Raw genomic sequence first — 12,956 nt, 5'->3', positions numbered from 1 at the left:
AGAAGCTCAAAATGCGCTTTCATAAAAGTATTGGCACTGGCTGGGCAATTCAGTACTGGGTGGGGGACATGGCTTTTGCAGGACGGAATGCTTATGAAATTGGTCTGTTGCATTCCTCATTCAAATTAGATTCCAATTCTTCCTGAAGAAGGATTAAAGAACATGCATACTCCTTTTTCTCCGTGCTACCTATGTATTTTATCTTTCCTTCCTTCCTTACCTTCAAATAAAGCAGGTATTTCTCCAGTGCTTTCTCAAAGCAGCTTGGCTTTCTGGGTGACTCACTCACCCCTGATCTTAATTGCTACTCCAGGAGCATACACAAAAGACATTTGAGACAATTTTCAGCATTTCTTGACATCTAGATGGATCTTGGGAGATGCTGAGCATCTGCTAGGGAATGCAGACTCTGCAGTGCCAACAGAATGCGGGGCTGGGACCTGGAGCAGGAGAGGGCAGTAAAACAGCCTGCAGGATGTGTCTACCTCCTCTGGAATGACTCCACTGGACCCAAAGAATAAAGTGCCTGAAGAAAGTTGCCTCCCATGATTAAGTGTCAGATTAGAGTCCTCAAGGTGATTCTAGGCAGTGCTTTGGATAGCTAACTGTTGTGTGCTAAGTTGATCACAGTGAAGAATGTGTAGGAGAGAACTGCTTGGGCTTAATCTCTCCTGGACTTCTGATAGTTTTTGTTTGCCTTTTTAGCAGAGAGAGAACTTGTATTATCACATGAGATTTACTTAAGGCTTCATGCTGCTCCCAGGCTCAGTTGCTGACTTTGGAAGCAGCAAAGGGTTCAGTGTTTCTCTGATACTTTCCGAGGAACTCTAGCGTTTGTAGCCTTTCTGTAACTACAAACAGGAATGTTCATTCTGAAACTTGCTTCCTCCCAGCTGCTCACAGACTATATCCAAATTTGGGGAACAGAACTCCTCAGGGTTTTCTCCACGTTTCTGCTGGTTATGCTACCCAAACTTTAAAATGCTGTCTTTTCAGCATTTTGCTTGACTGTTTGCAATTAGTTGCTGCCAGATTGAACTGAGGCCAGATGCTGTAGTTTCCTTGGATGGTTGTGGCTAATTCTTCTGGCCTTGTGTTCTTCTTCAGTAGGGTTTGTTAGCAAGCACAGGGCGAGATCGCCCTGCAGTGGGGGCTTCTTGAGGCTGTGTCACCTCTTGGTTTGGTAACTTCTACAGCTTTCTGTGTGTTTACAACAGGAAAATATTTCTGCAGTCATCAGCACTCAAAAGCACTGTTCTTGAAAATTTTCATTTTAGGAGCCAAAGCATTCTGGATGTTTTTAGGATATTGGAGGAGTTTTGGGTGCTGGTAGAATCACAGGGGATGTTCCAGTGGAAGAAACAGTTGGTGCAGACACATGTAGCCCCACTGTTGGTGTGAGAGATTTAGGAAGAAATTTAGAAAATAGGGATGAATTAAATGTGTTTCAAATAGTGCTCACACAGAGCATCTGTAGTTGTTTTGTTTGAAGCTAGGGCTGTCATTACTCTTGGGGATGGGGTGCAGTTGTCCTGTGGGACAAACTTAGTCCTGAATCAGGGCAGCAGTCCCTTAACCTCCTCTGGAAGGGCAGATTGCTGCTACTTCAATCCAGCTTCCAGCAAATCTTGTGTTCTGGGATGTGGCAGATAAGGATATTTGGCATTTGCAATCAGGGTAGTGGGGAGGATGAGCTTATTCTTGGTAGCAGGAATGATTGGGATCTGTGCCAGGTAAGTACTGGAGAAACCTCTCTACCCCTTGCTCTCAGAGAGTGGAGAAGGGAAGTCACACAGGAGAGAAACCTTAGGAACTGTGGAAACTATTCATTCTTTATGGATGTGCTTATATTCCATGCGTAACAGAGGGCTGAGTCAATGTTGCTCTGAACTTGCTGCAGAGAGGAGCTGTTAACCTGCTAAACTCAAGCCTGAGGCTAGGGAAGGGAGAGCTGGGGGCACAGGGCCGGAAGGGAGATATTTCTGCTGAGCAGGAGTGAATTCCCTCCTACCTGTATGGTGGATTCAAGGAGAGTGGGAGTTGGAAGACAGTAAAGGAACTGGTTTGCAGTGTATTTCTGTGCTCTCCTTAGCCATGAGTCCAGACTGATGCCTGTAAACGCACAATTTATACCAGTTTAGACACAGTGCAACTGTTTGTTTGGATCTGGATTAATGGGGTATTCATTGGTGTCAGATTGCTGGGTAAAAACTATACCAACTTGCTGTAGGGAAGAGCAAGAATCCAGCACAGCCCTTAGCACAAAGGCAAGGCATGCTGGAGTAGAAAAAATAAAACGTTTTCAGAGTTGAATTCTGACCACCTTGAGCCATGATGTATTACAGAAAACAAACGTGACTTATTCTATATCTCAACAAGCTCATCTATAAATATTTAGTTTGCACAGCTTTGTAAGTGGCTTTATACGTCATTCCTCACATGGGGATTTCTTTTTCCTTAGACATTAAAGTCTAGCCTAAAACAGTGTGGAGTTTGCAAGAAGGCTGACAGGATGACATGCATCAAGTTGAGTCAAGCTAACTTTTCTCTGTGTCTTTGTTGTGATACATTGCTAAACTTCAGTAATGCAATCAGATTGAACTGATGGTGTAAGAGGCCCTTCAGAAGAAGATCCAGACTTAATGTGCAAGCAATTCTGTCATTTCTGCTCCACGTTCCGTTGTGCGTTGTTCTCTCTCAGCATCCCTGGCTGACCTGTGTGCCTTGCAGACTTACTGTTAAAAACCCTTCTGGAGACGGTGATGCTGCTTAGGGACAGCAGGTGCTCCCAAGGCTGCAAAATGTGCATTGTGGAAAGGAGGTGCTGCATTGCCATCTTCAAAAATTTGTGGGAAAGAAACCTCTTCCTTCTCATTTTCAACATGAAGGGCATCAGTTTTGTAAGGGCTGCAAGTGCAGCTCTCCTCCAGAGCAAGTTAATTTCATTTATATGATAGGGTGCTGTTGGCTTAGGGTGATACTAATAAAATATAACTTATGAGGCAGAGGACAAAATATTTACTGAAGTGCATTTTTATTACAGATCTCATGTCCAAAAGCAATGTACAAAAGTACAAATACTTTCTAAACAAATTAGGGGTTGATGTCATCTCTACTGAATAGCGTTTCAGAGGACTGATGCAACCAGCTACTTTACTTCAATTGTAGCCTTCCCATAAAGGTGGGGCAGGTGTGTATGTGTACCACTGAGAGAGCAAATTTCTAAAAGTCCTTGCTTTCTCTTACAGGATATCTTCAGTGCAGCTGACTTAATTGTATGTGACAATACCTTTGTGAGCATCTACGAGTTAGATGTTTGATAGAGGAATTTAATGTATTGTTCCAGGTGAAATCTTTTGCTTTGCTGGGGAAAAAAAAGTGCAATGCTTTTGTTCTCCAGTAACCTGTTGTATTTTTTCCTTGTGCTTAGGCACTCTTTAAGAGAAGTTGCCAAGGCCAGATGAGCATTTTATTCTTCTCAGAACTTTAGCAAGGGTTAGAATAGCACAAGATTTGTAATTTTTGTGTAGTTCCCAAGAAAAATTAGTTGTTAGTCCTGATAGAGAGAAATTGCATAGCAGAACTATGTATGTAGAGATTTCTGCCCTTCTGAATGTGTCCAGACTGTCTTAATCAGCCTGGACTGTTTGTTCCATCTTGTCGTACTAATTCACACTCCTACTTACATTCTGTTTATCTTTCTTTGGCATTGTTCATCCAATCTAAATTCAGACAAGATTGGTGCCATTAGTGCAATGTGAATAACCATTCTTAACACTTTTTTTTTCTTTTGACAGACCAAGTAACAAAAAGAGATCTTGAGAATGTGCTGCAGAAGTTCACAGGGGACATAATGCAGGTTCCTCCACTGTAAGTTCCACAACATTCTGAACTCTCAGCTGTTGGGACTTGCCAACAGGACTTGGTTATGGCAGAAGTAGAGATGTTCTGGTAAGAAAGTAGAGACATTGTAGACTTACAAGTTTAACATTTGCAACTGCGGGTCATGCTGCTTTGAACATCCATCTCAAATGACAACCTGGAGTCTGTTTTGTTGATTAAAGTAGAGTAGCAGTCTTAAGCAGGTCTTACAGGACTAGGGGGGATTCTGTCCTGTCTTCCATTTAGAAGAGAAAGCCTCAAGAATTTAATTTCAGCTACAGAGTAGGGAGAGGCTTACTAACATCAGCTTGGAAGTTCTTTAAATGTCTTCAAATTACTTTTCTGAATACTTACAGTAGGAATAAATTGTTAGTGATTTAAACTTCCTTAGCTTTACAGTTTTCGTCTAGTCAGGTGAGCCATGGTAACTGGCAGTATGCAAGTGCTTAGCTTGTGACAGATGGCTTTCATGGTGATTTAAACTAATGTGCTTTCCTCTGCATTTGCATTGGCTTGGTTACTGTGGCTCCACTGTGAGCCTTGTAAGGTCAGTAATTCAGTAGGTGTTCTGTTTGTGTGACCTTTTCAAATTACCTTCCAGTAATTTGAGCAAGATCATTTTTGATTGTTGTTTTAGCTGTCTTTCTGTCAGGGCCAAAGTGGGAGCTTTAGATAAAATTTAACATTATGAGTGAAATTAGTGGATTAAGCTTTTGTCCTAAACACCCTGAAACAAGGCTACATAACCTGACAGATGCTGTTCAGGGAAGACCCTAGTCTGAGTAAAGTTGAAAGGCAGAATTACAGGTGTTGCCTGAGCAATACCCAGTGCTCACCCTAACACAGCACTGAAGCAGCATGTCCTGTAGACTTCTGAGTGACGAAATGCTAGAGGCAGCTGCAAGCATTGTATTTCTTACAGCAACTCTTTGCTTGCATAAACTGTAAGCTGAGTGATGAAACACTCAAATCTAAGCAACAAGAGGTAATTTGAGGGCTATCTCTTGTTTTCCAGGGTACCTAACCACTGGTGAATGGGATTATTTTGTGTCCAAGAGATTTCAGAAGTACTTGCTAGGTTTTATGTTTCTGTGTAGAAAGGATTAGAAGAGTGAGTGTATGCTGTTGTGGTACAATATTAACAGGAGGGGAAGCTTGTTCTTTTATAACCGGGTGATATGTTTTTCGTGCTCCATTTGATCAGCTATTCTGCCTTGAAGAAGGGTGGAGAAAGGCTATCAACTCTAATGAAGAGAGGAGAAGCAGTAGAAGCAAAGCCTGCTCGGCCAGTAAGAGTGTACAGCCTGTCTCTCCAACAGTTCCAGCCACCACTGTTCACACTGGGTAAAAACCAAAGATTATTACATAGGGTGATGCTACCAGCTTGTTTGTTAGTGCTTATTTACGCTCAGAATGGCAGTGAGATATTGAAATGGGTTTCGTTTCCCTCATCTACTTATTTTGGTGTGAGCCTGTGTGCAAAGACTTTCACTTTGCAGTAAAAGCACCATATTTTGGTTTTAAGTTAAGCTGATTATTTGTAATCTTTCTGTGAGGGAAAATTCTGAGAGGCTGGTCAGCAGATTATTTGCATCTGTCCATGATTTTGCAACCTCCAGCTCACTCCTCCTTTCTCAGGTCTGCTTACTTCACCTGATCCATTCTTTTGCCTTGATGCCCAGAGCAATTGACAGTCCAGTATCAACTACTGTCAGGGCTTTTTCTAGTTTGCATTGGCGGGATCTTACCCTTTCTTCTGTCATACATTAGGAAGCACATTAATAAATCAAAGATCCTGTTGTAAATGTTTTATGCTACTCTGAGGTCTGGATAATCGTTTGCATTGAGGTACTACCTGGTTGACCCACAATTGGACCAGATTGTATATGGTGAGCTGATACGAGTGACAGATCTCAGTGCTGTGTTACTTCAGGCCTTACTTTCTGTTTGGGTGACCAGATGCTGATCACTAGCAGCAGGGGAAGTTAAAGGGGAATTTTGAAATGTCAGCAGCTTTCATTGGAGCTGCCCAAGTGCAGTATCTTAAAAGCATTGATAGCTATTTTAGGTTATTCCTGAAATAACTTGGTTTCATTATTAGAAATATGAAATGACCTTCTGAAACCTTAGAAATGAATAGAACTGAAGCATTTTTAACATACCATAGCAAGTACTTAATTTCTAGCGAGTTAGTTCAGTTGCCATTGTAGTTGCCTTCCCTCCTGTCTGGCTTAGCAATCTCACCCGCACATATGTTACAGGATGAATAATTGATGTTGCATCCTATAAATATTTTATCACTGGGTTGTTTGCTCAGTGCATTTTTACATTTGTTTGGGAGCACGGTCTCTATGTGAAGCGGATTTCACATTCTGCTGGCAATTTACCATGTCACCATTAATGTTCCAGATGTTGAATGTGGCGGCGGCTTTTATGTCAGGAGCCTGGTCAGTGACATTGGCAAAGGTGGGTATGAGGAGATAAAGAAAGTGATGGCTTTCAGAAGTAACCTGTCTGCTTATAGAAAACTCTTGCCATTTTTTTTTGGTGTCCAGCCACCAAACTTAGCAACAAAGTGTTGCTATCACTTGCTTTTAAGTACTAGAGTATGTTCATTAGGAGCATGAAGGAATGAAGCCTAAATAATTGCTCAAGAGCTCTGGGGGCTGTGGGGATAAAAATGGAGTGAGGAATAGCACTGAGAAAGAAAATGCAAGGCAAGGTGGGAATTTTTTTTTCCCCTCTCCTCCATATGTTAAAGCTAACTCAGATTAAGGGTGAGAAGAAGCAGAAGAAAGATTCTGCCTTTTTAAACATTATTCATCACATTTTGAAAACAGATTGCACAGAACATTACCATGCACATAATAAGCCCTGTCTGCTGGAAAGTCTTCTTCACTTGTGATTATTTCTCCAGTATTTTCTTTTTCCTTCCCTTCTACTGCGAATGATGTTGCTTTCCCACAGGATTATTTGTCTTGCATCCTATATTTATCAAGCTGTGTGATGGAGAACAGATAGTCTATTTGAGTATTTTTTTTATTAAGTGATACATTTGCAGACCAAAAAAACAAGCGATGTGAGAGTATCCTGTGAATTTCAGTGTTGCTGCTCGTGCTTAGGCAAGTCAAAGATTCTCCTGCTGTAGCCTCCTGTGTACAGTGGATTGAGTTTAGTCACTTAAAAAACACACCAAGGTAAAAATCTCTTCCCGGCTGGCTCTTTTTCAAACTATGAAATGCAGGAAAAATCCTGCTGCCCTCTGACAGGGTGGTCAGGAATATTTTAGTACACCTTTATACTGAGGAGTCAGCTCCAGTTGCTCTTATCTTTGGTTACTCCTCTTTATGTAATTATGTCCTATGTGTATTTAACCCATCAGAAGATCTGTTTAAATTTCAAATGTTTCCATATCTTAGTTTATATTATGTTGGAGAGCATCACAGGGATAAGAATCCCAGAATTCTTCTTGAAGGCAAAAATGCGAAGGCCTCTAAGTACAAGGAAGATCAGCACATGGTCCTCTGCATTTATTTTGTCATTATTTTTCTTTCTGATTTAAATCTGGAAAACTTCCTGACAACTTTGTCAGATTTTGAACTCTTACTGCACTGAAGGTCTACTGAAATCAAAGGAATTCCTCAGACTTACGAAGATGTAAATGAGCGATGAATGTTCATTTCAAAGTAAGCAGAGCAATGCAGGCTACGTATAGCAAAATAAGTGAGTTAATTTGACCGTGCATTTCTTGTAAATTCTTGTTTCTCCTGTACTGTAGAACTTTCAACCTGTGCCAGTATACAGGAACTGACCCGAACCAAACATGGACCCTTTACGCTGGAGGAGCACGCGCTTCATGAAGACAGATGGACAATTGATGAAATTGCACGATCCTTAGAGCATTGCATGTCTCTTTTCCCAGGAGAGCAATCTCATAAAAAATTTAAGACAGAGCTTCCTGGAGAAACTGCTGTGAGCCGTGAAGATAAGTGATAAGTTGGGTCAACGAAAAAGACTGAATGATTGAGACGTTTTTAGATTGGATTGGGATTGTCTTGCCTCTTGTATAAATTTACAGGTCTGTGTTGGGAGGGTGACAAAATGCAGTCCAAGACAAATGGTTCTTTTGTTTTCTGGAGCTAGAAGATGCACTGAAAGCATCCAGTGCCTGCTGCTCCATGATCTGTTTATTTCTCTCATTACATACTGTAAATTGTTCTGCCGCTGACTTCAAGTCTGCATAAACTTTTAAAGAACTGATAGGCTGCCCTACAGCTGTTGTTACTAATTTTTCAATAAAAAATTACAAACCTTAGGATTTACTGAATGTGTTCCAGAGAAAAATCCTTTTTTTCCTTGACAGATGCTTCCAAACACTGAAGTGCCATAGTGACAGGACTTTCATAGCTGCAAGGCTATATGAATACAGAGTGGCAATTTTTTTTCTTGAAATCCATTTTGGAAAATGCCCACTTTACTGTAGTTTTTGCTATGCAGATTGTTCTTTCAGTCAAATGTTATCCAGAATGCATTAAACCTAAATGCTTGTGTGAGGTCTGAAAAGGCATTGTAAGTGAATAGTTTATAAATTCAAAGGGTCTGTAAAGGTAATTGTTATGTAACTAGTGCTCTGGAAGGTGCATTCATCATTACAGGTGTACATATCCTATTCTGGTGTGACATCCTAATGGTATCTGTTGGTGATCTGTCATTTCAAGTCTAGTCAACTGCTTTGCCTTTTATAGAGCTTTGGGAGTTGAATTCTGCAGTGGAACTCAAAGCCGTGTGGGCAGCAGCAGGGTCCAACATGGAGAGTCTTTGCTGAAACCATTTTAGTTTGCTGGGGCACTGAGTGCCTGTTCAGCAGTTCGCATATTCAACAGAATTTGACTGCAATGATAATTTCTCAGCACTGCTTCTCTAGAGGTTTGCAGAATGACAAAGAGTCAGGGCTGCTGGTGCTGAAAAGCACATGGATTCTTTCTGACTGTGTACCAGACTGTCCAAACAGGACTTTCATATTCGTCCCCATTCAGCAATCTATTAGCACATCTACTTTCCTCTTGTTAAAACTATTCCTTTTGTTCATTGTGACATGTGAATATCCGAATTGCCAAACGAGGAGTGGAGTGGCTGCAGTTCCATGCTGTTTGCTGGCCAGGTGGTCCGCTGAGGCTTTGCAAAACTCCTACACTATCAATGTCGGTTTTTGGTTCTGGAATACAGCTACTTGGTTCTCTTACTGTAGTGACTGAATGATGGGAAGGCAACACAGGTTAGATCTTGTGGGTGTATCTTTCACAGATGTGAAACTTTGATTTAATGACTCTGTTACTCACCTTGCTGCTTTCTGTGGTAAGTTGTCTCAATAGCTAATTACCTCCCTTGTATGAAAGAAATGACATTTTAGTCCCAGTTGTAGAATACAGTGTGTGGATTTTCTATCTCTGCACCTTACATAGTGCAGCTTTCTCTTTGTACTGGTGTTATGTGAAATGAAGTTCAAACTTTGCTTTCAACTTCAGAAAAGAAGTAAATATCCTGAAGTTTTTATTGCAAGATAGCTTTCGAGACAACTGTAGTTTTTATTTGCTTGCTATAAAATAAGGAACTCAAGTCTCTGCAAGATTAATGAAGCCCTCTTTTGATTGTTTTTGGAGGAGGATAGAGCTTATCTTCTGTTGCTCAGTAAACTGTTTTCTTTTATGTATTCTTATAAAGAACTTAAGGGAAGCTTTGCAAATGCTGCACGCACATCACAATATTAGAGCACCAAAGCAGCACCATGCTTAATGTAGAATGCAGGTGAAGTAACTGTTATTAAAAAAAAAATCTGTGTATAAGAAATGGAAGAAGAGTTGTACTAAGACAGCAGGGCGATTCTGGGTGTTTCTTCTAGGGATTCTTTTTGGTACTTTGGGTAGAAACAGAGAAGAAAAATTGTTTTCAAGAAACAAGTGCTTAGAGTTTTGTATCGAATTAATAAACAGTTTGTTTCCAGGTGAATTCTGTTATGCTATGGAAGCTATTTCACTTACAGCTTGACTAGAGGTTATGCTTGGTTGGCCAGATAGCATGCAGTGTGACGTCAGATGTAAGATAGCTGTCTTTAGACAGTGGCATAAAACAATGAGCAAGTAATGTAGTAACAGCTTATTTTGTGACCACAGGTGAGTATCACGCCTGTTCTGGCCCTAAACAGTTGAGATTTTTCCTATTATCTTTCCTGGGTCCTCAACCTCACAAGTGTGCTCTTTCCTGAGTAACTCTATCCTTTAGTGACTTTCAAGTGATTAGGCCCAATGAATAGCAGCCAGGAGGCCACTGAAAATTAAACAAATAGCTTTTTTTTTAAAGATGTGTTTTAATGAGTGTATAACCCCATATCTTGAAACTTTCCAGATCTGAAAGTGTTGTGTTCCCATGGGAACCTAGGGAAATATTCTCCCATTTTAACTCCTTATTAAGATGCACGTCCCTGAGATATCAGCCTTAGGAACTGAAGACTTGAGCTTTCCCAGAAGGAAGTCATGGATCTTGTTTACTGACGATCCTTATGTCTGAAGTTCGATTAAGGGCTATTTAAAGTGAGAGGAAAAGTGCAGATACAGGTTTTTCTGTAGGAAAAGTTGGTTTAGTACCAAATGCCCAGCTGAGAGTACTTCATGTACAAAGGTTAGTTAGGAATCATATGCTGTTCTGGCCATAAAATATCCACGTCTCTGTGATTTACTACTGAAGTACTTCAGTGATGCAGACTTGAGGATTTGTGTCATTTTAATGAGCATTGTTCATGGAGAAAATCCTGTTTCAAAAAAAAAAAATAAATATATATATATATATATGTATATATATATATATATATCCTCATTTTGACATAAATGTTTTCCCTCTTGAGTTTGGATTCGTGATCTTTAATCCGTGGCATTATGCTCCTTTAGTCTGGCCTTGTCTCTGCTGCCAGTGCTGGTGCTGCTTCAATGATACTGACAATGGCTTTGTCATTTATCTCCTCCTAATGTCCCTGCTGGGCTGGGTCTCTTTCTTCCTGCTTTAAATGCTAGTTTTTCTGTGTGCTTCATATTATTTTTCTGCTGCCAGCCTGCTGAGCACTTCTAAAATGTTTTTAAGTAAAATCGATAAGATCTTTCTTTTTACATGTATTCATCAAGCCAGAGCCATTAGTGAAATATTCTAGGAGCGCCTTCATCAATAACTAACATTTAGCATCTTGCCCTGCAGAACTGCTTGTGATTTATATGTTTATTAGAAGAAAATAAAGTCAAACAACTTTGAATGGCTCACCAGATTTTGAAATACCTTAGAATTTTTTGGTTTTATTTTTGGTGTAGTAAATGGTCCAGTTGCTATTGTGATCGTAAATGGCTCTAAGAACTTAATGGCTGGGATCATTCTTGGGTTGCTTGGCAGAGTCAAGGAATTGGCTGGCAACAGTACTTCTTTTATTAAAAAGCACAAGGGGAAAAAAAACGAAGGTGCATGTCTGTGTGGGAGTGTGACACCACGGGAGGGATGTTGTGTGGGCTCTGAATGGATTCAGCCAATCTGTGGGCAAAGTTGCTGTCCCTATTAACCATCAGACATTGTTTCTAATTTCTTTGTGGGACCTAGTTAAGGAAATCACCAGTGCTTAAGAGCACATCAGACAAGCAGGGTTATGGCCTGAATGCTTATGCCCTCATTCAGAGCAGTGAGATTGCCCATCTTTTCTTACTGTCTCTGAGATCAGCCACAGGTGTCCAGCAGGCACAGCAAGATGGTGGTAATTGGCAGCGAGTGGTTTCAGTGCTTGGGACAATAAATGCTTTCTGAAAACAGAGCTGCACTGCATGAAGGAGGCCTTATTTTTTCCAGTCCTCTTTTTGAGGATGTACTGGGGACACTGCAATGTCTCAGATAATCTGTTCGCATAGGATGCCAGAGGAAAGCCTGGAAGAAGTGGGGTCAAAGCAAATCAGCATCCTCTCCCTAACTTTTCCACATTGCTTTGCTTTCTGTGTTGTGAGCTGTAAAACAGTGCAGTGATGCTAGAAAAGGGCATGTGTGGCTTGTTCCAGAAGACATTAGTAACTGAGAGTGGGAGTAGAAATGAGGCAATAGAATTGGTAGCACAAACACACACGTCTCTGCAGCTTACAAAATAGCCTTCTTACCAGATTTGTTTGTCTTAGGTTACAGCTCTGTGCCTGGCTTTCCTATTTGCATCCCATTAATTCATCTGCTGCTTGTAACATTCACCTTAAAACGCTCTTATTCTCTCTTGAGTTCTTTTCCAGGTACAAGAGTGCAGTGGGAAAGAGTGGAGCAAAGATGCTTAGGGGAGAGAAGGGACAAGAAAAACTGGTAAGAAAGTAGAGCTGAAAATGAAGAGGTGTTTTTGACCCATTCCTGACACTGCTCTTTTCCTAAGAAAGATGTAGTCCTGGATGCTTCAGTGCTTGTTCTCAGGAACATACGATTATTTTTGATCTTTCAGAATTAAGTACTTCAAAGTCAGATCTGCAGCTGAGTGTATGCATTAAAAACAAAATGCATCATTTCACAGATGTCAGACTACTTTTATTGGCTTCAGAGCATAATTTTATAGTTCACACAGGGGTGGGGGGGGTCTAGAAGAGGAATGACAAGAGGTGAACGCGTATTTCAGTTGTTACATTTTGAAGTAGATGAACTCGTTTTAGGCAATCATGAAAGAAAATATCTTAACCCCAATATATAAAGCAAGAAAGGTAAGGAGAGGATTTTACTAGCCATTTTTACTAGCCTTTCTTTAAGCACATAAAGCAATTAGCTTAAATACATCATTTCAGAGCTTAAGAAGCTTTTAAGTAGAAATGCATAATAGAGGTTGTTACTGTATACTGATGTGAGAGAAAGCATTTATTTTCATTTCAGCAGTTGAAAAGATAGATTTCTATGATGCCCTTCAAAAGGCAGCAACATTTCACTGTTTTTGTTTTGCTTGTGTTGAGTTGCAGTAAACCTCAGCACGGCTTATTCTTTGGAGAGCAGTATGTCAGCACTGAGTCCCTGTCTGCAGCTGGCTTTCTTTG

At 40.6% G+C, this 12,956-nt stretch overlaps 1 protein-coding gene across 1 annotated transcript in view; it reads left to right on the top strand.

Annotated features, from left to right (window-relative positions):
* Positions 1-11,265, top strand: part of TRUB1 (TruB pseudouridine synthase family member 1) — a 29,840-nt gene extending 18,575 nt beyond the window's left edge. Inside the window, exons 5-8 of the mRNA XM_052677256.1 lie at positions 3,798-3,870; positions 5,087-5,226; positions 6,292-6,348; positions 7,661-11,265. Of these exons, the coding sequence (XP_052533216.1) occupies positions 3,798-3,870; positions 5,087-5,226; positions 6,292-6,348; positions 7,661-7,875 (485 nt within the window). The 3' untranslated portion in view covers positions 7,876-11,265. The remainder of the gene's footprint in view (positions 1-3,797; positions 3,871-5,086; positions 5,227-6,291; positions 6,349-7,660) is intronic.
* The last annotated feature ends 1,691 nt before the right edge of the window (positions 11,266-12,956 follow it).

This window comes from Tympanuchus pallidicinctus, unplaced genomic scaffold, assembly GCF_026119805.1.
Source record: "Tympanuchus pallidicinctus isolate F22 unplaced genomic scaffold, pur_lepc_1.0 scaffold16, whole genome shotgun sequence".
Lineage (NCBI taxonomy): Eukaryota > Metazoa > Chordata > Aves > Galliformes > Phasianidae > Tympanuchus > Tympanuchus pallidicinctus.
The sequence above is the reverse complement of the archived record's forward strand: the minus strand, read 5'-3'. Positions and strand labels throughout refer to the sequence as shown.